At 42.7% G+C, this 27,667-nt stretch overlaps 1 protein-coding gene across 3 annotated transcripts in view; it reads right to left on the bottom strand.

The window, feature by feature from the left end:
* LOC121549336 (protein lin-28 homolog A-like) overlaps nucleotides 1–27,667 on the bottom strand; it is a 43,358-nt gene that overhangs the window by 7,977 nt on the left and 7,714 nt on the right. For all 3 annotated transcript variants that reach the window (XM_041861194.1, XM_041861195.1, XM_041861196.1), the window contains exon 3: nucleotides 13,313–13,503. In XM_041861194.1, coding sequence (XP_041717128.1) covers nucleotides 13,313–13,503 — 191 coding nt within the window. The remainder of the gene's footprint in view (nucleotides 1–13,312; nucleotides 13,504–27,667) is intronic.

Here is a 27,667-nt window from a genome sequence, read left to right as displayed (position 1 = left end):
TTTTTGAGTGACAATGACATGAACGTATATTTCAGCATTATAATTTTATTAGTAGCCAGCCAGCAGCCCTGGGCGGAGCATTGCACCCTGGGAGTTGAAATGTACTCTGGGAATCATAGTATGCTGTGTAAAATCCATTGTATTTCTATGGTGTGTAGACAACACTGAGTGCATAAAACATTAAGAGCACCTGCTCTTTCCATGACATAGACTGATCAGGTGAATGCTATGATCCCCTATTAATGTAATTTGTTAAATCCACTTCAAATCAGTGTAGATGAATGGGAGGAGACAGGTTAAAGAAGGATATTTTTAAGCCTGAGACAATTGAGACATGGATTGTGTATGTGTGCCATTCAGAGGGTGAATGGGCAAGACAAAATATTTATGTGTCTTTGAACGGGGTATGGTAGTAGGTGCCAGTCGCACCGGTTTGTGTCAAAAACTGCAATGCTGCTGGGTTTTTCACGCTCAACAGTTTCCTGTGTGTATCAAGAATGGTCCACCACCCAAAGGACATCCAGCCAGGGGGGGAGACCATTCTCAATATTAGGAAGGTGTTCTTATTGTCTATTACACTCAGTGTATATTGCAGTATAGAAGCTTCAGAAATTAGCTTCAAAGTGTTTTTTATGTCGTTTTGGAACTAAACTATTCATTTAATACATTAAATTATGTAGCTGTAATGAATAATGAATCATAGGTCTAATGAATGTAATTTCACCCAATATTATGGCCATAGATGAGCAAATTAACCCTGATATGTATCGAATTACATTTGAAAACAGTTTAATTGTAAAATTATTTTGTATGCTCTGAGTCTCAGATATGGTTTTGCATAAGGAACATTTTAGATATTCTTCTGTTATTTAATATGGTGTTTTATTTTTTGAAAGAAATTAAATCTAGAACAGAAGATATTCTATTTGTTATTATAGTTGTTCTACCAGTTATAAGATGGAAGACGAGTTTTTAAAAGGCATAATCTGCAAGATTTCCTGCTGTTCAATGGTCATTCCATGATAGACTGCCCTATACCCATTGATTGTTGAAGAATAACTTAGAAATGCCTTACATTTCTCCAGCCCTGCAAGTGGTGTCGGGGCTGCCGTTGGGGATGAATACACAAACTCCAGATTGCAGCTTTAATGTACAGTTGAAGTCGGAAGTTTACTTCCACCTTAGCCAAATACATTTAAACTCAGTTTTACAAAATTCCCCGTCTTAGGTCAGTTAGGATCACCACTTTATTTTTTATTTTGAGAATGTGAAATGTCAGAATAATAGTAGAGAGAATGATTTATTTCCGCTTTTATTTCTTTCATCACATTCCCAGTGGGTCAGAAGTTTACATACGTTCAATTGGTATTTGGTAGCATTGCCTTTAAATTGTTTAACTTGGGTCAAACGTTTCGGGTAGCCTTCCACAAGCTTCCCACAATAAGTTGGGTGAATGTTGGCCCATTCCTCCTGACAGAGCTGGTGTAACTGAGTCAGGTTTGTAGGCCTCCTGGCTCCACACGCTTTTTCAGTTCTGCCCACAAATGTTCTATAGGATTGAGGTCAGGGCTTTGTGATGGCCACTCCAATACCTTGACTTTGTTGTCCTTAAGCCATTTTGCCACAACTTTGCAAGTATGCTTGGGGTCATTGTCCATTTGGAAGACCCATTTGCGACCAAGCTTTAACTTCCTGATTTTCCTTCCTCATAATGCCATCTATTTTGTGAAGTGCACCAGTCCCTCCTGCAGCAAAGCACCCCCACAGCATGATGCTGCCACCCCGTGCTTCACGGTTGGGATGGTGTTGTTCGGCTTGCAAGCAACCCCCTTTTTTCCTCCAAACATAACGATTGTCATTATGGCCAAACAGTTCTATTTTTGTTTCATCAGACCAGAGGACATTTCTCCAAAAAGTACGATCTTTGTCCCCATGTGCAGTTGCGAACCGTAGTCTGGCTTTTCTATGGCGGTTTTGGAGCACTGGCTTTGTCCTTGCTGAGCGGCCTTTCAGGTTATGTCGATATAGGACTCGTTTTACTGTGGATATAGATACTTTTGTACCTGTTTCCAAGGTCCTTTTCTGTTGTTCTGGGATTGATTCGCACTTTTCGCACCAAAGTACGTTCATCTCTAGGAGACAGAACGTGTCTCCTTCCTGAGCGGTATGCATGGTGTTTATACTTGCGTACTATTGTTTGTACAGATGAACGAGGTAACTTCAGGCATTTGGAAATTGCTCCCAAGGATGAACCAGACTTGTGGAGGTCTACAATTTTTTTTCTGAGGTCTTGGCTGATTTCTTTTGATTTTTCCATGATGTCAAGCAAAGAAGCACTGAGTTTGAAGGTAGGCCTTGAAATACATCCACAGGTACACCTCCAATTGACTCAAATTATGTCAATTAGCCTATCAGAACCTTCTAAAGCCATGACATCATTTTCTGGAATTTTCCAAACTGTTTAAAGGCACAGTCAACTTAGTGTATGTAAACTTCTGACCCACTGGAATTGTGATACAGTAAATTATAAGTGAAATAATCTGTCTGTAAACAATTGTTGGAAAAATTACTTGTGTCATACAGTGAGGGAAAAAAAGTATTTGATCGCCTGCTGATTTTGTATGTTTGCCCACTGACAAAGAAATGATCAGTCTATAATTTTAATGGTAGGTTTATTTGAACAGTGAGAGACAGAATAACAACAACAAAAATCAAGAAAAACGCATGTCAAAATGTTATCAATTGATTTGCATTTTAATGAGGGAAATAAGTATTTGACCCCTCTGCATAACATGACTTAGTACTTGGTGGCAAAACCCTTGTTGGCAATCACAGAGGTCAGACGTTTCTTGTAGTTGGCCACCAGGTTTGCAAACATCTCAGGAGGGATTTTGTTCCACTCCTCTTTGCAGATATTCTCTTCTCCAAGTCATTAAGGTTTCGAGGCTGACGTTTTGGCAACTCGAACCTTCAGCTCCCTCCACAGATTTTCTATGGGATTAAGGTCTGGAGACTGGCTAGGCCACTCCAGGACCTTAATGTGCTTCTTCTTGAGCCACTCCTTTGTTGCCTTGGCCGTGTGTTTTGGGTCATTGTCATGCTGGAATACCCATCCACGACCCATTTTCAATGCCCTGGCTGAGGGAAGGAGGTTCTCACCCAAGAATTGACGGTACATGGCCCCGTCCATCGTCCCTTTGATGCGGTGAAGTTGTCCTGTCCCCTTAGCAGAAAAACACCCCCAAAGCATAATGTTTACACCTCCATGTTTGACGGTGGGGATGGTGTTCTTGGGGTCATAGGCAGCATTCCTCCTCCACCAAACACGGCGAGTTGAGTTGATGCCAAAGAGCTCGATTTTGGTCTCATCTGACCACAACACTTTCACCCAGTTCTCCTCTGAATCATTCAGATGTTCATTGGCAAACTTCAAACAGCCCTGTATATGTGCTTTCTTGAGGAGAGGACCTTGCGGGCGCTGCAGGATTTCAGTCCTTCACGGCGTAGTGTGTTACCAATTGTTTTCTTGGTGACTATGGTCCCAGCTGCCTTGAGATCATTGACAAGATCCTCCCTTGTAATTCTGGGCTGATTCCTCACCGTTCTCATGATCATTGCAACTCCACAAGGTGAGATCTTGCATGGAGCCCCAGGCCGAGGGAGATTGACAGTTATTTTGTGTTTCTTCCATTTGCGAATAATCGCACCAACTGTTGTCACCTTCTCACCAAGCTGCTTGGCGATGGTCTTGTAGCCCATTCCAGCCTTGTGTAGGTCTACAATCTTGTCCCTGACATCCATGGAGAGCTCTTTGGTCTTGGCCATGGTGGAGAGTTTGGAATCTGATTGATTGATTGCTTCTGTGGACAGGTGTATTTTATACAGGTAACAAACTGAGATTAGGAGCACTCCCTTTAAGAGTGTGCTCCTAATCTCAGCTCGTTAACTGTATAAAATACACCTGGGAGCCAGAAATCTTTCTGATTGAGAGGGGGTCAAATACTTATTTCCCTCATTAAAATGCAAATCAATTTATAACATTTTTGACATGCGTTTTTCTGGATGTTTTTGTTGTTATTCTGTCTCTCACTGTTCAAATAAACCTACCATTAAAATTATAGACTGATCATTTCTTTGTCAGTGGGCAAACGTACAAAATCAGCAGGGGATCAAATACTTTTTTCCCTCACTGTACACAAAGTAGATGTCCTAACTGACTTGCCAAAACTATAGTTTGTTAACAAGAAATGTGTGGAGTGGTTGAAAAACAAGTTTTAATGACTCCAACCTAAGTGTATGTAAACCTCCGACTTCAACTGTAGCTATGTGAAGTCGCCTCCTACGATGGAGCCAGATATAGCTCTATATGGCTCTCTGTGTTCACTGCAGCACCAGGTGTACAGACACATGGAGAGGAGGAACTGCATGTTCTCTCAGTAGAAGAGGAGGGAGGGAGGGAGGACACAGATACAGCAACCATCAAGCTATTTCAGGGAGTTCCATAGAAGTATGAAAAAATAAAATAATAATAATAATAATAATAATAATATGTATGCACTCACTAACTGTAAGTCGCTCTGGATAAGAGCGTCTGCTAAATGACTAAAATGTAAAATGTAAATAAGCCTTGGGGACTATACAAATGCTAACGTCGGGAAAGAGCTCACATTTAACGATCACTACTGTGTCACGATCGTCTTGGAAAGGAGTAGACCAAAGCGCAGCGTGTTGCACGAACATGATGCTTTATTTAATTAAAGCGAAACACGAAACAACAAAACAACTAACGATTCGTGAAGTCCACAGTGACAATGACTGACTAGGAACAAAAACCCACAAACACAAGGTGAAAACAGACAGTTTAAATATGGCTCCCAATCAGAGACAACGAGCCAACAGCTGACACTCGTTACCTCTGATTGGGAGTCACTCAAACAAAGAAACACAACAACCTAGAACAACCCAACCAAGAAACAGAACACAAAGAAACGAACACACCCTGGCTCAACATACAGAGTCCCGGAGCCAGAGCGTGACAGTACCCCCCCCTAAAGGCGTGGACTGCGACCGCGCCTCAATAAGGGCTAAACAAGGGAGGGCTGGGCGGGCATACCTCCTCGGCGGCGGTTCTGGCCCCGGCCTTGCCCACCACCCTCCAAACAATCCCCCATAGCGCCCCTGGTCCGGTCTGACCCCGCTGGCTGGATCTGGACTGGACAATGACGGAGCGGATTGCTTACGCTCCGTTGTGGAGCAGCTGACCGGTCTTACCAGGCTGACGACTCGCACCCCGGGCTTGGTGCGAGTAGCAGGAACGGGCTGAACCAGGCTGACGACTCGCACCCCTGGCTTGGTGCGAGTGGCAGGAACGGGCTGGACCAGGCTGACGACTCGCACCCCTGGCTTGGTGCGAGTGGCAGGGACGGGCTGGACCAGGCTGACGACGCACCCCGTAGGCTTGGTGCGTGGAGCAGGGACAGGCCGGGCTGGGCTGACGACGCACACCGTAGACCTGGTGCGTGGAGCAGGGACAGGCCGGACAGGGCTGGCGACGCACCCCGTAGGCTTGGTGCGTGGAGCAGGGACAGGCCGGGCTGGGCTGACGACGCATACCGTAGGCTTGGTGCGTGGAGCAGGAACAGGCCGGGCAGGGCTGGCGACGCACACCGTAGGCTTGGTGCGTGGAGCAGGAACAGGCCGGGCAGGGCTGGCGACGCACACCGTAGACTTGGTGCGTGGAGCAGGAACAGGCCGGGCAGGGCTGGCGACGCACACCGTAGACTTGGTACGTGGAGCAGGAACAGGCCGGGCTGGGCTGGCGACGCACACCGTAGGTTTGGCGCGTGGAGCAGGAACAGGCCGGGCAGGGCTGGCGACGCACACCGTAGACTTGGTGCGTGGAGCAGGAACAGGCCGGGCAGGGCTGTCGACGCACACCGTAGGTTTGGTGCGTGGAGCAGGAACAGGCCGGGCAGGACTGGCGACGCACACCGTAGGCTTGGTGCGAGAGGCAGGAACAGGCCGGACCGGGCTGGAGACGCGCACCGTCCATTTGGTGCGAGGGGCCGTAACAGGCCGGACCATACTGGGGACACACACCACTGGCTCTACTCCGGGAACTGGAACGGGCCGGACCGGACTGGTAACACACCCCAGTACCTCTCGCCGTGCCTCTAAACCTCCTTTCCCTACTTTGACCAGTGGCCCCCGTAACCTGGTGGCCTTTTGAATACGCCCCTTCTCTGCCTCCGTCAGCCCCGTCGTCCATGCCCTGTGCCCCCCTCTAAAAAATTCTTGGGGGTGCCTCTCGTCCGTCCGACAATGGCACTGCTGACGCCGCTGCTCCTCTCTCGCCAGGGCCTTGATCCTACCCCAAGGTCCCTTGCCCCCGAGCATGTCCTCCCAGGACCACACTTTGCCCACCTGGGCCATCGCCAGCCTCTCCATCTCCTTTCCCGGCGCTTCCTCCCATGTCCAGTCTGCCTCCGTCTGGACACGCTGCTTGGTCGTTGTATGGTGGGTTTTTCTGTCACGATCGTCTTGGAAAGGAGTAGACCAAAGCGCAGCGTGTTGCACGAACATGATGCTTTATTTAATTAAAGCGAAACACGAAACAACAAAACAACTAACGATTCGTGAAGTCCACAGTGACAATGACTGACTAGGAACAAAAACCCACAAACACAAGGTGAAAACAGACAGTTTAAATATGGCTCCCAATCAGAGACAACGAGCCAACAGCTGACACTCGTTACCTCTGATTGGGAGTCACTCAAACAAAGAAACACAACAACCTAGAACAACCCAACCAAGAAACAGAACACAAAGAAACGAACACACCCTGGCTCAACATACAGAGTCCCGGAGCCAGAGCGTGACATACTGCTTCTTGTGTGTCATGCGCTCGTAATAGGGCATTCCAACACTACATACTGTATTTAGTCTTCAGATATAGTCAAAACAAATCAAATTGTATTTGTCACATGCTTCGTAAACAACAGGCGTAGACTAACAGTGAAAATGCTTACTTCTGGGTCATTTTCCAACAATGCAGAGTTAAAGATAAACAATTTAAATAATAATAGAAATAGTGACATGAGGTCAGGCCCTCCAGATAGCATATGAAGACTAAATCTTTAGATTTACAGGAAATTAGCTTTATAACTGCAACATTTTCTCTCAGCCTCATGGCAAAATGTGTAGAATAGCAGGAAATTAGCTCAGGGATTCTTGAAATTCGTGACAATCCTTGTCCAGCAGGGAAACTTATTCTTTTACAGTTGAAAAAAATGAATTTTGTTGCATTATTTGAGCATAAAAGTTACATTTCGGGGAATTTTATAAGGAAAAAGATTTGTTTTGGGAATTTTCTAAATACTTTCAATATTAATGTCCATGTCAGCTCTATGCCTGGAATAATGGATATTAACTAAAACACTTTACGTATGTAGTTTCTTGCAATAGCCCTCTATTACTTTAAATAATATTTATTTCAAAACTTTGATTCCTAAAAGATGTGTCTGGAGATTTGGTAAACTCCGTCAGATTTGTCTAAAATCCTAAATGAATCAGGAATTAGCAGGGTCAGCTATACCATAAGGACCTTATACATGTCATGCTGTGTAAAGTTGTCTACTTTTGATAGATTTAAACAAACAATATTGCAATCACCATGGTCACAACTATAAACTGTCAACTCCATCTGCCTGACAGATTAAAATAGAATTTAATTAGGTTTTAGAGTCAGGAAAAACGAAATTGCTACAGTGTATACCATTTCTCTCAACTCCGTAAAACATAAACTCCACCAGATTTTTGTCTAACGTCAACTCCGCCAGAGTGCTGAAAGATTTGATAGAATGGTTATGTTTTAATTGGGGATTTTCAAATGAATCATTTTCCATATTTTACAAATAAACTTATTTTTAGAGGCAGAGAGTATGTCAGTTTTGAATATCTGTTGTCAACTCCATCAGTGGCTTGTCAACTCTGTCACTGATGGCTAACCCCCTTAATCACTGTTCTTCAAAATATGCTTAAACAATTGACGTACTTGCTGTGCTAGACCTAAGGGATAATATTTGCTTTAAAAATGTTGATCTATGTTCTAAATCTAGAAAAGCATGCCAAAATGCTAACGAAATTAGCCATGGAGCATGTAATAGTGCTATTAAAAAAAGCAAATTACATTTGGAGATCTGAATAATCTAATGTTACAATTAAACAACCAAGGCTTTTAAACACTTGTTGGATAATAATGCTTCGCGGAGTTGAAAAAAATCCAGTAAGTTGCATTTTATGAAAAATAAATACAAATAGGAGGTGATTGGTCTATCAAAATATACACTACTGTTCAACAAGGGTATTCTTGTTCTGTGAAATGAAGGCTATTCCATGCGAGAAATTGCCAAGAAACTGAAGATCTCGTACAACGCTGTGTACTACTCCCTTCACAGAACAGCGCAAACTGGCTCTAACCAGAATAGAAAGAGGAGTGGGAGGCCCCTGTGCACAACTGAGCAAGAGGACAAATACATTAGTGTCTAGTTTGAGAAACAGACCTGGGCATCCCACTCCTCTTTCTATTCTGGCCTTTTAAAATGATAAACTTGGATTAGCAAACACAATGTGCCATTGGAACACAGGACTGATGGTTGCTGATAATGGGCCTCCGTACGCTTATGTAGATATTCCATTACAAATCAGCCGTTTACCGCTACAATAGCCATTTACAACATTAACAATGTCTACACTGTATTTCTGATCAATTTGATGTTATTTTAATGGACAAAAAAAATGATTTTCTTTCGAAAACAAGGACATTTCTAAGTGACTCCAAACTTTTGAACGGTAGTGTATATTTAAAATGTTGTTAATATTAAGACAAATATTTGTGGGAAAAAAGTTGATTGTCTTTCAAGAATCCCTGAGCTCTAAAACAGCAGTATTTTATGTCAGCCACATGGCAAAATGTGCAAAATAGCATGAGATTAGCTATAAAACTTTTTGGGGTTCGGGAGGGGCCTTTGCTTGGACCTCGCGGCAGGGCCCCCCAAAACTGCGCTACCCCACTGATAGAGGGAGTACCAGTACTGAGTCGATATGCAGGGGTACGAAGTAATTGAGGTAGGGGTAAAGTGAGTAGGCAACAGGATAGATAAGACAGTAGCAGCAGATAATGTGGTGATTGTGAAAGTATGAAAGTGTGTGTGTGTGTGTGTGTGTGTGTGTGTGTGTGTGTGTGTGTGTGTGTGTGTGTGTGTGTGTGTGTGTGGTGTCAGTATGTGTGAGTATGTGTGTAAAGTCTAGTGTGTGTGCATAGTCAGTGCAAGACAGTTAGGGTCATTGCAGGTGGTCCGGCTAGCCATTTGATTAGCTATTTAGCAGTCTTGTTTAGCAGTCTTATGGCTTGGGGGTAGAAGCTGTTCAGGGTCCTGTTGGTTCCAGACTTGGTGCACTGGTACCGCTTGCCATGCGGTAGCAGAGAGAACAGTGTATGGATTGGGTGGCTGGAGTCTTTGACAATTTTATGGGCCTTCCTCTGACAAAACACCCCCTATCAAAATGGTTGCAGTAAAATTCATTGAGATTCACACAAACTTACCCAGGCACACGTTTAAGATGGTCTATAATGTGGAAGCTGACAAATTGACTTTAAATAGCTGTGAAATAGCGGGCAAAGTGCCCTATTCAATGCATGATCGTCGAGCAGAATAACCATAGCAACCGTCGTACTTAGATCTAGGTTTGAATACACAATATAGGCCCCCTGAGAAATATCCAACTGATGATGAAGACAGAAACATTGCCTTCAGAAAGTAGTCTTACCACTTGACTTATTTTGTTGTGTTACAGCCTGAATTCAAAATTGATTCAATCATTTTTTTTCTCACCCATCTATACACAAGAATCCATAATGACAAAGTGAAAACATGTTTTTAGAAATGTTTGTTAATTGAAATATCTCACTTACATTAGTATTCACACCCCTGAGTCAATCCATCTTAGAATCACCTTTGGCAGCGATTACAGCAGTGAGTCTTTCTCGGTAAGTCTCTAAGTGCTTTGCAGACATGGATTGTACAATATTTGCACATTATTCTTTAAAATATTGTTCAAACTCTGATATATTGGCTGTTGATCATTGCTAGACAGCCATAGATTTTCAAGCCGATTGAAGTCAAAACTCTAACTAGGCCATTCAGGAACATTCAATGTCATCTTGGTAAGCAAATCCAGTGTACACAGTGTACAAACATTAAGAACACCTGCTCTTTCCATGACATAGACTGACCAGGTGAAAGCTATGATCCCTTATTGAGGTCACTTGTGCAACTGAATATTAGGAAGGGGTTCTTAATGTTTTGTACACATTTGGCCTTGTGTTTTAGGTTTATTGTCCTGCTGAAAGGTGAATTTGTCTCCCAGTGTCTGTTGGAAAGCAGACTGAACCAGTTTTTCCTCTTGGATTTTGCCTGTGCTTAGCACCATTCCGTTTATTTTTATTATAAAAAACTCCCTAGTTCTTGCCGATGGCAAGCATACCCATAATATGATGCCGCCACCACCATGCTTGAAAATATGAAGAGTGGTACTCAGTGATTTGTTGTGTTGGATTTGCCCCAAACATAACACTTTGTACTCAGGACATAAAGTTAATTTATTTGCCAATTCTTTGGCAGTTTTACTTTAGTGCCTTGTTGCAAACAGGATGCATGTTTTGGAATATTTTTTTTCTGTACAGGCTTCCTTCTTTTCACTCTGTTGATTAGGTTAGTACAGCCATTAAACTCTGTAACTGTTTTAAAGTCACCATGGGCCTCACGGTGAAATCCTTGAGCGGTTTCCTTCCTCTCCGACAACTATGGGAGGTTGTAAGCTGACCTATGGAATTGTTTTAAGATGGTCATACTATGGATCATTTAGCTATTTGATTAAACATTTTAGGACCCCTTTAGGTACAGTGGGGGGAAAAAGTATTTAGTCAGCCACCAATTGTGCAAGTTCTCCCACTTAAAAAGATGAGAGAGGCCTGTAATTTTCATCATAGGTACACGTCAACTATGACAGACAAAATCAGGAAAAAAATTCCAGAAAATCACATTGTAGGATTTTTTAATGAATTTATTTGCAAATTATGGTGGAAAATAAGTATTTGGTCAATAACAAAAGTTTCTCAATACTTTGTTATATACCCTTTGTTGGCAATGACAAAGGTCAAACGTTTTCTGTAAGTCTTCACAAGGTTTTCACACACTGTTGCTGGTATTTTGGCCCATTCCTCCATGCAGATCTCCTCTAGAGCAGTGATGTTTTGGGGCTGTCGCTGGGCAACACAGACTTTCAACTCCCTCCAAAGATTTTCTATGGGGTTGAGATCTGGAGACTGGCTAGGCCACTCCAGGACCATGAAATGCTTCTTACGAAGCCACTCCTTCGTTGCCCGGGCGGTGTGTTTGGGATCATTGTCATGCTGAAAGACCCAGCCACGTTTCATCTTCAATGCCCTTGCTAATGGAAGGAGGTTTTCACTCAAAATCTCACGATACATGGCCCCATTCATTCTTTCCTTTACACGGATCAGTCGTCCTGGTCCCTTTGCAGAAAAATAGCCCCAAAGCATGATGTTTCCACCCCCATGCTTCACAGTAGGTATGGTGTTCTTTGGATGCAACTCAGCATTCTTTGTCCTCCAAACACGACGAGTTGAGTTTTTACCAAAAAGTTATATTTTGGTTTCATCGGACCATATGACATTCTCCCAATCCTCTTCTGGATCATCCAAATGCACTCTAGCAAACTTCAGACGGGCCTGGACATGTACTGGCTTAAGCAGGGGGACACGTCTTGCACTGCAGGATTTGAGTCCCTGGCGGCGTAGTGTGTTACTGATGGTAGGCTTTGTTACTTTGGTCCCAGCTCTCTGCAGGTCATTCATTAGGTCCCCCCGTGTGGTTCTGGGATTTTTGCTCACCGTTCTTGTGATCATTTTGACCCCACGGGGTGAGATCTTGCGTGGAGCCCCAGATCGAGGGAGATTATCAGTGGTCTTGTATGTCTTCCATTTCCTAATAATTGCTCCCACAGTTGATTTCTTCAAACCAAGCTGCTTACCTATTGCAGATTCAGTCTTCCCAGCCTGGTGCAGGTCTACAATTTTGTTTCTGGTGTCCTTTGACAGCTCTTTGGTCTTGGCCATAGTGGAGTTTGGAGTGTGACTGTTTGAGGTTGTGGACAGGTGTCTTTTATACTGATAACAAGTTCAAACAGGTGCCATTAATACAGGTAACGAGTGGAGGACAGAGGAGCCTCTTAAAGAAGAAGTTACAGGTCTGTGAGAGCCAGAAATCTTGCTTGTTTGTAGGTGACCAAATACTTATTTTCCACCATAATTTGCAAATAAATTCATTAAAAATCCTACAATGTGATTTTCTGGATTTTCTTTCTTCTCAATTTGTCTGTCATAGTTGACGTGTACCTATGATGAAAATTACAGGCCTCTCTCATCTTTTTAAGTGGGAGAACTTGCACAATTGGTGGCTGACTAAATACTTTTTTTCCCCACTGTATATATATATTTTTACATAAAACAACTTACTTTACTACTATAGCCAATAGAAACATATTGAATAACACATTCATAAATGGCAAAAGGACAGTCAAAAAATAAAGTGTAAGAAACAAGGTGTTGAAGTGTCTGTCCTATATCTAGGAAATATAAGAAAGCTCAGGAAATATATATATATTTATTTTTTTTACACATATTTACCCCTTTTTTTTGGGTACACACAAAACTGGCATCATATTTCCTTTAGTTTTTTTTAACCGGTACCGGTTACCTTCAGACGATTCCCGTGATATTTATGGAGGTCGTAGAGAGAAACGGAGAACACCTTCGTGTTCGTGAGAATCTCCCCTTTCCACCGTGGGGTCACATTAGTTTGTAGCCTACACGGTTCAGACGCTACAAACAGAAGTTGACACATCGACAGTACAAACTTCAGATGAGTCTCCTGACACTTGTGGGGGTCGTAGAGGAGACCACCATCGTGTTCTCCTCTACGAGTAAATCAACCAATTACGTTTTAAATTTTCACAAATGAAAATTGATCATATATCTCAAAGCATATTTAGAATCATCTTAGCCTTTTTAGTTCTTTATTTCGTCCAATGTTATTTTAACTTTAGTTTCCAGCAACAACCATTTTGTCCGTGTCATTTTAAACACCTGTGCCTACTACAGCAAAGCCCCATCCACATTTGACTTCCTGTCAATCAGATCCTTCCCAGCATGCTTTGCTCTTGTACTCACCGGTCACCCTTTAGTTTGCGGTTCTTCTGGGGCGTGGCCTTCCCTTTGGGTCTCCTCTCACTGCCCGCGCACGGTCCCCCGCCCGGCCCCGTCACCCGCAGGGACTCCAAGCCCTTGGAGGACTTCTTAAAGGTGAACTCCACCTTCTCACCCTCCTTCAGGCTGCGGAAGCCCTCCATCACCAGCTTACTCTGTGGAGGAAAATATAAACAGACCACCCCCTTTACGAAATGCTGCCCATTAACCATGTAATTTGAATTACAGAAGACCACCTTTTAAAAGACACTGAACTATTACCATGTAATTATAATTAGATCCAGACAACCCCTTTTAAAAATCGCTGCTCTGTTACAATGAATGCTTTTTGGACTGGCATATAGATATGCCTTACTCAGAGCAAACCTTTAGAATGTCAATTTACTATTTCATTCCTGTCATAGTCAATGTTCGTCAAATATTTTACGAAAAATTTTATTCAATCGGAAAATCGGAAGCTTGTATTTTTTAAGATTAGACAAATCGTAACCAAACTTAGCAGAGGGAAACAAACGCACACCCACACACCATGACATGCATAAATACAGTTGAAGGAGTGTGAGAGCAAGCCAACAGTATGCAGGCCTATAAAAAGCTATTCAAACAAGCTTGTTGCCAAACGAGATAGATGGAGGGAATGAAGAGCGAGAGACAGACACAGAGAGAGAGAGAGAGAGCACGGGAGAGGGAGAGAGAGCGAGAGAGAACAGAAGACACGAGGGAAGAGCAAGAATGGAGAGTCACACAATAGAGAGGATATCAAAATGGAGGAAGGAAAGTCAGCAGTACACAGAGAAAAGTGAAAACATGGAAGAGAGCAATGTGGACATTGAGTGACAGAAAGAAAGAGAGAAGAAAGAAGGCTGAATTATTGTATAAACAGAATACAGTCAGGTAGAAAGGATACTGTTTCGGTTAGATTTACTAAGTCATTTACAACAGTGCAAACATTGCATTTGTTTCTCTGTGGTGAAAAATTCTAAATAAATCACAGTCAGTGTCACCAGCAAAGCACCCCCACACCATCACACCTCCTCCTCCAAGCTTTACAGTGGGAACCACACATGCAGAGATCCTCCGTTCACCTACTCTGCGTCTCAAAAAGACACGGCGGTTGAAACCAAAAATCTCACATTTGGACTCATCAGACCAAAGGACAGATTTCCACTGGTCTAATGTCCAATGCTCATGTTTCTTGGCCCAAGCAAGTCTCTTCTTATTATTGGTGTCCTTTAGTAGTGGTTTCTTTGCAGCAATTCGACCATGAAGGCCTGATTCACGCAGTCTTCTCTGAACAGTTGATGTTGAGATGTGTCTGTTACTTGAACTCTGTGAAGTATTGACTTGGACTGCAATCTGAGAGGTAACTCTGGGTGTTCCTTTCCTGTGGCGTTCCTCATAAGAGCCAGTTTCATCATAGTGCTTGATGGTTTTTGCGACTGCACTTGAAGAAACTTTCAAAGTTCTTGAAATGTTCCGTATTGACTGACCTTCATGTCTTCAAGTAATGATGGACTGTCATTTCTCTTTGCTTATTTGAGCTGTTCTTGCCATAATATGGACTTTGTCTTTTCCCAAATAGGGCTATCTTCTGTATACCAACCCTACCTTGTCACAACACAGCTGATTGGCTCAAACACATTAAAAAGGAAAGAAATTCCACAAGTTAACTTTTAAGAAGGCACACCTGTTAATTGAAATGCATTCTTGGTGACTACCTCATGAAGCTGGTTGAGAGAATGCCAGGAGAGTGCAAAGCTGTTATCAAGGCAAAGGGTGGCTACTTAGATGAATCTCAAATATAAAATATATTTTGATTTGTTTAACACTTTTCTGGTTACTACAATATGTGTTATTTCATAGTTTTGATGTCTTCACTATTATTCTACAATGTAGAAAATAGTAAAAATAAAGAAAAACCCTGGAATGTGTAGGTGTGTCCAAACTTTTGACTGGTACTGTACAGTCGTGGTCAAAGGCTTTGAGAATGACACAAATATTAATTTTCACAAAGTCTGCTGCCTCAGTTTTTAGGATGGCAATTTGCAAATAATCCAGAAAGTTATGAAGAGTGATCAGATGAATTGCAATTAATTGCAAAGTCCCTCTTTGCCATGAAAATGAACTTAATCCCCAAAAAACATTTCCACTGCATTTCAGCCCTGCCACAAAAGGACCAGATGACATCAAGTCAGTGATTCTCTCGTTAACACAGGTGATAGTGTTGATGAGGACAAGGCTGGAGATCACTCTGTCATGCTGATTGAGTTAGAATAACAGACTGGAAGCTTTAAAAGGAGGGTGGTGCTTGAAATCATTGTTCTTCCTCTGTTAACCATGGTTAACTGCAAGGAAACATGTGCCGTCATCATTGCTTTGCACAAAAAGGGCTTCACAGGCAAGGATATTGCTGCTAGTAAGATTGCACCTAAATCAACCATTTATCGGATCGTCAAGAACTTCAAGGAGAGAGGGTCAATTGTTGTGAAGAAGGGATCAGGGCGCCCAAGAAAGTCCAGCAAGCGCTAGGACTGTCTCCTAAAGTTGATTCAGCTGCGGAATCGGGGCACCACCAGTGCAGAGCTTGCTCAGGAATGGCAGCAGGCAGGTGTGAGTGCATCTGCATGCACATTGAGGCAAATACTTTTGGGGGATGGCCCTGTGTCAAGAAGGGCAGCGAGGAAGCCACTTCTCTCCAGGAAAAACATCAGGGACAGACTGATATTCTGCAAAAGGTACAGAGTCATTTTCTCTGATGAATCCCCTTTCCGATTGTTTGGGGCATCCGGAAAACACCTTGTCCGGAGAAGACAAGGTGAGCGCTACCATCAGTCATGCCAACAGTAAAGCATCCTGAGACCATTCATGTGTGGGGTTGCTTCTCAGCCAAGGGAGTGGGCTCACTCACAATTTTGCCTAAGAACACAGCTATGAATAATGAATGGTACCAAAACATCCTCCGAGAGCAACTTCTCCCAACCATCCAAGAAGAGTTTGGTGACGAACAATGCCTTTTCCAGCATATATGATGGAGCACCTTGCCATAAGGCAAAAGTGATAACTAAGTGGCTCAGGGAACAAAACATTGACATTTTCGGTCCATGGCCAGGAAACTCCCAAGACCTTAATCCCATTTGAGAACTTGTGGTCAACCCTCAAGAGGCGGGTGGACAAACAAAAACCCACAAATTCTGACAAACTCCAAGCATTGATTATTCAAGAATGGGCTGCCATCAGTCAGGATGTGGCCCAGAAGTTAATTGACAGCATGCCAGGGCGGATTGCAGAGGTCTTGATAAAGAAGGGTCAACACTGCAAATATTGACTCTTTGCATAAACTTAATGTAATTGTCAATAAAAGCCTTTGGCACTTATGGAATGCTTGTAATTATACTTCAGTATACCATAGTAACATCTGACAAAAATATCTAAAAACACTGAAGCAGCAAACTTTGTGAAGACCAATACTTGTGTCATTCTCAAAACTTTTGACCACGACTGTATGTCGTGACGATATTTTTAGCAGTTATTCAAAATCACTACAGTAATCTTATACATTTAATTCATTGCTTGAAGTAAAGACAACAATGTCCCTTAACCAAAGACATTGTACAAGTAGGAGGGGCAAAAAGTGGAGTCCAAACACTTAACTATCCTAACGAAGAAGATTCTATTCTTCAGATCTCTAAACCAGCAAAGATTTAATTCATTCTAATTCACAAAGTTTGCTTTTAAATATGCCATGCACTTACTTACAGTGAGGGAAAAAAGTATTTGATCCCCTTCTGATTTTGTATGTTTGCCCACTGACAAAGAAATGATCAGTCTATAATTTTAATGGTAGGTTTATTTGAACAGTGAGAGACAGAATAACAACAAAAAAATCCAGAAAAACGCATGTCAAAAATGTTATAAATTGATTTGCATTTTAATGAAGGAAATAAGTATTTGACCCCTTTGCAAAACATGACTTAGTACTTGGTGGCAAAACCCTTGTTGGCAATCACAGAGGTCAGACGTTTCTTGTAGTTGGCAACCAGGTTTGCAAACATCTCAGGAGGGATTTTGTTCCACTCCTCTTTGCAGATCTTCTCCAAGTCATTAAGGTTTTGAGGCTGACGTTTGGCAACTCGAACCTTCAGCTCCCTCCACAGATTTTCTATGGGATTAAGGTCTGGAGACTAGCTAGGCCACTCCAGGACCTTAATGTGCTTCTTCTTGAGCCACTCCTTTGTTGCCTTGGCCGTGTGTTTTGGGTCATTGTCATGCTGGAATACCCATCCACGACCCATTTTCAATACCCTGGCTGAGGGAAGGAGGTTCTCACCCAAGATTTGACGGTACATGGCCCCGTCCATCGTCCCTTTGATGCGGTGAAGTTGTCCTGTCCCCTTAGCAGAAAAACACCCCCAAAGCATAATGTTTACACCTCCATGTTTGACGGTGGGGATGGTGTTCTTGGGGTCATAGGCAGCATTCCTCCTCCTTCAAACACGGCGAGTTGAGTTGATGCCAAAGAGCTCGATTTTGGTCTCATCTGACCACAACACTTTCACCCAGTTCTCCTCTGAATCATTCAGATGTTCATTGGCAAACTTCAGACGGCCCTGTATATGTGCTTTCTTGACAGGGGGACCTTGCGGGCGCTGCAGGATTTCAGTCCACGGCGTGGTGTGTTACCAATTGTTTTCTTGGTGACTATGGTCCCAGCTGCCTTGAGATCATTGACAAGATCCTCCCGTGTATTTCTAGGCTGATTCCTCACCATTCTCATGATCATTGCAACTCCACAAGGTGAGATCTTGCATGGAGCCCCAGGCCGAGGGAGATTGACAGTTATTTTGTGTTTCTTCCATTTGGTAGGTTTATTTGGTAGGTTTATTTGAACAGTGAGAGACAGAATAACAACACAAAAATTCAGAAAACGCATGTCAAAGATTTTATAAATTGATTTGAAATAAATCAATATTTTACTTAAAGTACTGTAAACTACAAACTATATCTGAAGCCAATCATACCAATTCAAAATAATCCAGAGATTTCACGCTACATGTGACTTTATAATTTTGCTATTTTGGTAGGGACAAAACTTTTTTATTATCATACAATAAAGACACCCACTCCCAACCTCATCATGAAAAGCACAACTATAACTCTTATTAGTAGGGAAATTACAAAACAACGAAAGCCAGGGGAATCTAAGCATTCCTCTCATTGAGCTTCTGCTAAATGACTAAAAATGTAATTTAAACCACTCTTAGGCTTTCAATCATATATTCCACACAATGTATTCATTTGTTCGTTATTCCCTTCCCTCATTAATTCCCTTCCTCCAGCTAGCTAGCTAGCAGTAGGTGATTCGCTGAGCTCACTCCAGCTAGCTGAAGGAGGGAGGCCATTTTGGATGTTTTAGTTTGGGATCTTCCATGAGGAAAAGGAAAGGATTAGGGATTGGGATGGAATGAAACAGACAGCAATTCTACGCCTCTATTCAACAGGGCACACACTCACAACAAGGGATGAGAGGGATGGGGAGAGAAAAGGATAGATCATGGAAGAAAAGGCTGGTGTCTTACTCAACATAAAGGCCCAGCGCAGTCAAAAACATGATTTTACTGTTTCTATACACTAAGTGTACAAAACATGAAGAACACCTTCCTAATATTGAGTTGCACTGTTGTGGTGGGATGGAGTTTTGGCTTGCCTGGTGACATCACTTGGCGGTAAATTAGACCAATAAGAAAGAGAGTTCCAAACCTCTCTGCCAATAAGAGTTTTCCCCTCCTTCCTCAGACCACTCCCAGACAGTCCTAGCAAAATTCTTGCTTGAGAAATTGCTCTTTGCTAAGAAGCTGTTTTTGTTTCTTTTTGACCATCTTAATTGAAAACAACACAAGAAGGTACTTAATTATTACCCAGAAATTATTTGATATTGAGATAAAAACAGCTTCATTGGACTTTTAATGATTGTGCATACAAGTTGCAAATGATACAACCATTTGTAGCAAGTCAGTAAAAAAAATAAAAATAAAAATCATAAGAGCATCCAAACAAACTAATACACAAATTCTGAAAATTAAGGGTATTTAAAATATTGTGGAACTAGAAATCAGCAGAACTGCTCCTCTCCATGTGACACCAATTTATTTAAAGGCATATTCATGACTAGTCATTGATCCTCTGACTCAGCCAATCAATGGTTCTTCTTCCTCTCCTGTCATCAGTCCATGAAAACAGCTCGTGTTTCCAGGTCAAAGTTCAGTGTTTGCACTCGGCACCCCACCCCACGAGCATTATGAATTTAATCAGAGAAATGTAATTTATTTATTCCCTAAAAAAATTGATTACGGACAAAGGAATGCATGTTATGCCAGATGTGGAAGTGTGTGTGTGTGTGTGTGTGTGTGTGTGTGTGTGCATGCATCCATGTGTGTTTGCATGCATACGTATGTACGCGCATGCATGTCTGTGTGAGCATGCATGTCTGTGTGTTTGTGTCTGTGCGTGTGAGTGTGTGTGTGTAAAATACCCTCCTCTCAAGCGTCCTGGCGGGTGTCCTGCCTGGTTTCAGTTTACACACAGAGGTCAGGAGGGCAAGGTAAGAAAGAGAAAGAGAAAGCGAGAGAGGGAGCAAGAAAACATAAAACACCAAATAATGCATGCAGTGCAGAATTAGGACGATGCACACAAATTATAAAAATCCAGAAAAGAGACGTTAAATTCTACAACCACCTAAAAGGAAGCGATTCCCAAACCTTCCATAACAAAGCCATCACCTACAGAGAGATGAACCTGGAGAAGAGTCCCCTAAGCAAGCTGGTCGTGGGGCTCTGTTCACAAACACAAACAGACCACACAGAGCCCCAGGACAGCAACACAATTAGACCCAACCAAATCATGAGCAGACCAAAAGATAATTACTTGACACATTAGAAAGAATTAACCAAAAAACTGAGCAAAATGGAATGTTATTTGGCCCTAAACAGAGAGTCCACAGTGGCGGAATACCTGACCACTGTGACTGACCCACAATTAAGGAACGCTTTGACTATGAGCATAGCCTTCCTATTGCGAGAGGCCACCGCAAGTGTATAAATTGAGCAGTATAATAAGAGTCGGGTAGCAGCAGTTGTGATATGTGTAGCATGAATGTACAGTTAATTCGGAAAGTATTCAGACCCCTTGACTTTTTCCACATTTTGTTACGTTACAGCCTTCTTCTAAAATTGATTAAATTGTTTTTTTCCCTCATCAATCTACACACAATACCCCATAATGACAAAGAAAAACGTTTTTGTTGTTGTTGCAAATTCATATATTTAAAAAAATAATGAAATATGACATTTACATAAGTATTCAGACCCTTTACTCAGTACTTTGTTTAAGCACCTTTGGCAGCGATTACAGACTCAAGTCTTCTTGGGTATGATGCTACAAGCTTGGCACACCTGTATTTGGGGAGTTTCTCCCATTCTTCTCTGCAGATCCTCTCAAGCGCTGTCAGGTTGGATGGGGAGCGTCACTGCACAGCTATTTTCAGGTCTCTCCAGAGATGTTTGATCGGGTTCAAGTCCGGGCTCTGGCTGGGCCACTCAAGGACATTCAGAGACTTGTCCCGAAGCCACTCCTGCCTTGTCTTGGCTGTGTGGTTAGGGTCGTTGTCCTGTTGGAAGGTGAAGCTTCGCCCCAGTCGGAGGTCCTGAGCACTCTGGAGCAGGTTTTCATCAAGGATCTCTCTGTACTTTACTCCGTTAATCTTTCCCCCGATCCTGACTAGTCTCCCAGTCCCTGCCACTGAAAAACATCCCCACAGCATGATGCTGCCACCACCATGCTTCACCGTAGGGATGGTGCCAGGTTTCCTCCAGACGTGATGCTTGGCATTCAGGCCAAAGAGTTCAATCTTGGTTTCATCAGACTAGAGAATGTGTGTGTGTCTGTGTGTCTGTGTGTGTGTGTCTGTGTGGGTGTGTGCATGAGTGAGTGCATGTGTGCTAAGGTGCGTAGAATCAGAGCAGGTAGTCAGTCCAGTTCAAGATCTCATGCTTCGATACCGTCTACGTAATGGTAAGGGAGAGAACAGCTTGTGGCTGGGGTGTGTGAGGTCCTTAATGATGCTGTGGCCTTCCTCAGGCACCGTTTCGAGTAGATGTCCTGGATGGGTAGGAGCACAGTCCCAGTGATGTACTCTGCCATCTTCACCACCCGCTGGAGGCCCTTGCGGTCGTGGATGGAGCAATTCCCATACCTGGCAGTGATGAAACCGGTCAGGATGCTCTCGATGCAGCGGTAGTTTTGGAGAGGACCCTGGGTGGCTTGCCGAATTTCTTCAGCAGCCTTAGGAAGTAGAGATGCTGTTGCACCGTCTTGACAAGAGTGGTGATGTTGTTGGTCTATGACAAGTCCTCGTGATGGGGATGCCTAGGAACTTAAAACTCGTGACTCTCGCTACAGCAGTCCCGTTGATGTGGATAGGGGCATGTTCCCTCAGAGACACATATTTCCCTCAGATTACACAGACCCACAAAGAATTAGAAAACAAATCCAATTTTGATAAACTCCCATATCTATTAGGTGAAACACCAGTGTGCCATCACAGCAGCAAGATGCGTGACCTGTTGCCACAAGAAAAGAGCAACCAGTGAAGCACAAACAGCATTGTAAATAAAGCCCATATTTATCAGTTTATTCATTTTCTATTTAATTAACTTTGGCAATGTAAATGTTTCCCATGCCAATAAAGCCCTTTGAATTGAATGAGACAGCGAGAGAGGAATGAATAGAGAGAGAGCGAGAGAGAGAAAGAGAGAGAGAGGGGAGTGAACAGAGAGAGAGAGGAGTGAACAGAGACAGACAGTCTGTCTGTCGGTGAGAGAGAGAGAGAGAAGGGGGGGGGGCGAGAGAGAAGGACGGAACAGACAGAGTTTAACGTTTTATTGTCACGTGCACAAGCACAGGGAAATACATGCCTTTCTTGCAAGCTCTTTCCCACCAATGCATTAATTAATATCAGTAATACTATAAAATAAAGTAAAGTAGAACAGAAACACGAGAAATAAAAATAACAACACAAAAAAGTACGTAAGCTATATACAGGGTCAGTTCCATGGTTAGTGCCAATACCATATTTATAATGTGCAGGGATACTGGAGTGGTAGGGGTAGATACTGTATGTATACGGGTGAGGTGACTAGGCATGAAGATATATGATAAACAGAGTAGCAGCAGCTTATATGATGATTGTATGTGAGTGTGTATGTGTGTTGTAGTGTGTGTGTGAGCGTGTGTGAGTGAGTGTGTAGAGTCCTGTGATTGTGCATAGAGTCAGTGCAAAAATAAAAAAGGGTCAATGATAGTCTGTGTAGCCATTTTGTTAGCTCTTTTGCAGTCTAATGGCTTGGGAATAGAAGCTGTTCAGGAGCCTGTTGGTGAAAGACTTGATGCTCCGGTACCGCTTGCCGTGCAGAAGCAGAGAGAACAGTCTATGGCTTGGGTGGCTGGAGTCACACCGCCTGATATAGAGGTCCTGGATGGCAGGGAGCTCGGCCCGGGTGATGTACTGGGCTGTCTGCACCACCCTCTGTAGCGCCATGCGATCGAGGGCAGAGCAGTTGCCATACCAAGCAGTGATGCAGCTAGTCAAGATGCTCTCAATGATGCAGGTGTATAACTTTTTGAGAATTTGAGGGCCTTCTTCACGACTGTGTGCATTGTGTGGACCATTTTAAGTCCTTAGTGATTTGGACACCGAGGAAGTTGAAGCTCTTGACCCGCTCCACCACAGCCCTGTCGATGTGGATGGGGGCGTGCTCGCCCCTTCCGTTTCCTGTAGTCCACGATTACCTCTTTGGTCTTACTGACGTTGAGGGAGAGGTTGTTGTCCTGGCACCACACTGCCAGGTCACTGACCTCCACCCTATAGGCTGTGTCATTGTCGCTGGTGATCAGGGAGTACATGGGGGGACTAAGCACACACCCCCGAGGGGCCTCCTTGTTAAGGAGCCTGCGTGGCGGAGGTTACGTTGCCAACCCTCAAGTCCTGGGGTCGGCCCATCAGGAACTCCAGGATCCAGCTGTAGATGGAGCTATTTAGTCCCAGGGTCCCAAACTTGGTGAAGAACTTGGAGGGGACTATGGTGTTGAACACTGAGCTGTAATCAATGAACAGCATTCTCACATCGGTATTCCTCTCATCTAGGTGGGTGAGTGCAGTGTGGAGTGCAATTGAGATTGCATCGTCTATGGATCTGTTGGGGCGGTAATAGTTGAGTGAGAGAGAGAGAGAGAGATAGAGAGAGAGAACAAAATGGACTAGAGGCCTGGAGCAAGGTGGGGGTGTGCACGAGAGGGAGAAGGGGAGGAGATAAAGAGAGAGATGGGGGGTGGGGGGGACAGGGAGGGTGTGAGCCCGTGGAAATGCCGCCAGCGCATTCTATTCAGCTCCAATGGAGGAGCAACTCCTGATCAGGCCATGCCTAGGAGAGACGAGGAACGACCAGGAACAAAAAACCCATTTGATTAGGAGCTCGGCAGGTCAGCTCCAGAAATCCCTGGGTCAGGGCCAGGGGCAGAAACCCCCTCACAGAGAGAGGACCCACTGACAGGGAGGGAGGCAGAGAGCACAGCAACCAATCAATCCCCCACACTCCTCCCAACTGCCTGTCTGTCCTGAGACCTTCCCATGTAATATATCCAGCTTCACATTCAAATGAAATAGTTATCTTCTTCCCTCCACTAACTTTCTCCCCAGGTTTCTGTAAAAGAGAACGTGTTCTCTGCCAACGTACCTGGTAAACGAATGATGAAAAAATTTATAAACAAAAACATCACTCAGCAACAGATCATACACACACTGATAAACACTCTCAGACCAAATCCTGATAATTTATGTGTTTATTTCCTTATTATGCTTATAAGCCTACATTCAGTGTGTGTGTGTGTGTGTGTGTGTGTGTCTTTGTCTGTGTGTGTGTGTGTGTGTGTGTGTGTCTGTGTGTCTGTGTGTCTGTGTCTGTGTCTGTGTCTGTGTCTGTGTGTGTGTGTGTGTGTGTGTGTGTGTGTGTGTGTGTGTGTGTGTGTGTGTGTGTGTGTGTGTGTGTGTGCGTGTGTAGGGGAGGTGGAGGAGGGCTAGGAGGAGAAGGGGATGGGTGACGACCATGTGGTGCAGTGCCATTAAGTAGCTTTTTACACACAGGAAATGCTAAGTGGACAAAGCTGGCCCCGATCGTCACAGATGGATGTGACCCAACAGGATGCATATAAACCAAAGAAGAAGAGGGAAATAAAACACCAGAGTGAACCAACAACAAAGCCAAAATCTCACCGCACTGACACCCCTCGCCCTCCTCTGCACGTTTTCATTACAGCCCCTAACCCCTGACCTCTACCCAACCCCCAATCAAACACTAAAGAGTGTTCCCGTTTCCCCCCTGCCCAAACTAACAACAGTGCTGATTATGGACCGGACCAATATTTTATCAGAGGGAGTTGGTGGGCACTAGATCATTCTGCTATGGGTTTATCAGAAAGGAAGGAAATTAACCTAGGTTAGGTGGCTGGGGAGAAGGAACACAATAGTAGTAGTAGGGCGACAATCTGAATTCACTTCACTGAAAATGGGAGACTAATGTAAAATAATGGCAAAAAGCACAGGCCAGCATTGAAAATAGAGTTGTATTTGTTTCGGTTCTTCTCAATTGTCATTTAATCGCCCACTGTTCAAAAACAGCGAAACAGCAAAAACAGCTCCATCCTGTAAAGTTAACGGATGGAGCTGGAGAAATAGAAGCCCAGATTTTTTTTTTTTAAATAAGCACTGATAAGAAAAAATAAACACAGGTCGACATATATCTTTTTTGTTTCTCACTTGTAACAAAAGCAAACAGGAGCATGATAAAGCCTACTGCTAGGTCGTGTTTATTATAGCATGCAATGGAAAACGTTTTGCAATTGAAAATGAAAGTCCAGGTAGTCGCTCCGTGTTTCAGTCAGTTTTCTTCGGTGTGGTGCCTAATGAACATGACCCTGATCTAAACGTACTTACAAATCAAATCTAATACAAGTGGCATTTCACTTAAGAATCATGCTAAATGTCAAGATAAGGATAGATCTATAATAGTAAAGGAATACAATTACCCAAATTAAATATGTTTTTAAACATTGTTTGCCGCTAAAAGGTTGCTCTTTCATAACGATTAGCCGGCCTGGCTACCTTGCGTATATATACAAACTGCTGCTCAGATATTTCTAAACCGTATTCTTCAGAAACGTACAAATTATTGCCAACATGGTACCTGTAGCTCTCCTTTAAATTAAGACAATATTTTGTTTCATTGACTACACTTTGTCTTCATAAAACAAAGCTCAATACCATCGGTATATCAACTAAGATGGATCAATGTTCACAATTAAACTTTAAAGTAACCAGAATTGAAACCTACTGCTGGATTCATAAAACACACTTTAGACCAGGGGTGTCAAACTCATTTTGCCCGGGGGGCCGCATTCGGTCTTCAATGAGGTCCGGGGGGCCGCAGTGATTTAAAAAAATATTTCCTCACCATCAAAATTAGCAAAAAATAGTCCTCTATCCATCGTTTTTTAGAATTTTCTATGCTCCCTGACTGTCTAGATTTCATTTCAGTGATCATTAGCGAGCTGGACACAAGTCAAGAAACTGTATGGATGTAGGTCCATTATAATTTCTACACAGTTTAAAGTATATTGAGTTTGTTTCCCCCCCCCCACCCAAAATAAATCAATAAATATATATATATATATATATATATATATATATATATATATATATATATATATATATATACTGTAGGTTGCTCTTATTATTACTATTATTGTTATTATTTTTATTCATTTCACTCAAACCACCCATATGTTTGACACCCCTGCTTTAGACAGTGCCTGGATTTGAATGGCAAGACTAATAATTTCAGGGATGGTTTTAGAAACAAGTTGCCTATTGTCATATGACATTTCAGACCAACTATTGAACATTTACTGGTTTGATCATTCTACAAACAATTATAAAAGTTGTGTTTTTCCTCTATGTTTTATATTAATCAGTAATTATCTATAGCCCTTTGGGTACATCATTTGTTTCCATATTTGTTCTGTTTCTACAAAACAAAACAAGTCTGCCTTATTTCCTCCAGATGAGTTGAGATCATAATCATAAAGATTTGTGGTCAATACTTGCTAGTTGCTAGGTAAATACTAGCTAAATGCTAGGTGAATGCTAGTTAAATGTTAGCGAAATGCTAATTTGGTTGCATTAAAACAGCATTTCGTACTCAGGTTCAACAACAAGTAAATGTATGATCAAAACTCATTATAAATACATGCTACCAATAACTTATATCATAATGTTATCCTGTAAACAAACGATTGGCATTAAAAATATGGGGAAATGTCTCAAACAAGATCCATAGGCTACTGTGTTGCTACTTGCTAACTAAGGTGGGAAATGTAATGGTCTTAACAGTTTATTGCGCCACTTTCCTTCCATTAAAAACTCTATCAACAAACAAAAAAACAGCAAAAAACATGAATAATTTTAACATCGAGGGAAATGGAACTTGACAATGACAAATCAACCAAACCAAGATGGTCTATTTTGTGAAGAGTTTTTGATCCAGGGTCTTAGGTAATTGAGAACAAATTGTATTTTATACTGTCTAAATAAAGGCTGAAAAAAAAGACCTTATCCAGAAGCAAACGCCTCCTGTAGCTCAGTTGGTAGAGCATGGCGCTTGCAACGCCAGGGTTGTGGGTTCAATTCCCACGGGGGGCCAGTATGAAAAATGTATGCACTCACTAACTGTAAGTCGCTCTGGATAAGAGCGTCTGCTAAATGACAAAAAAAATAAACATAAACTGAAGAGATAAAATAAATGTTCCTGAAATAAAACACTTCACTTCAGACAATTTCACAGAAACACACAAAACAGTTACATAAAAAAATGCATTCAAATCCACCAAGCTTCTTCAGAAGCAATGCCAAAACCAAACCATTTGTTGTGCATCTCTATGAGTTCTAGACAATACCAAGAACACAGATCACCCACCAAAACTGGAATCGGTCTATTATACAAAGTTCCTGTTTGTCATGTCAATAGAAACAATCATTTCTAGCACCACTTCTACTTTAACTCACACAATCTACCTTTCAAATTACCAATCACATTCCCCATATATGGACGACGACCCAAGCGAAAGTCACATGACCGCTTTCTTCTTCTTCTTCGTTTTTTGAAGCGTTGGAGTAAAAAGGGAGAGGTGGGGCTGTGGGCCCACTTTGACCTT

Source organism: Coregonus clupeaformis, chromosome 33 (genome assembly GCF_020615455.1).
Source record: "Coregonus clupeaformis isolate EN_2021a chromosome 33, ASM2061545v1, whole genome shotgun sequence".
NCBI lineage: Eukaryota > Metazoa > Chordata > Actinopteri > Salmoniformes > Salmonidae > Coregonus > Coregonus clupeaformis.
This window is presented reverse-complemented; position numbering and strand designations above follow the sequence as displayed.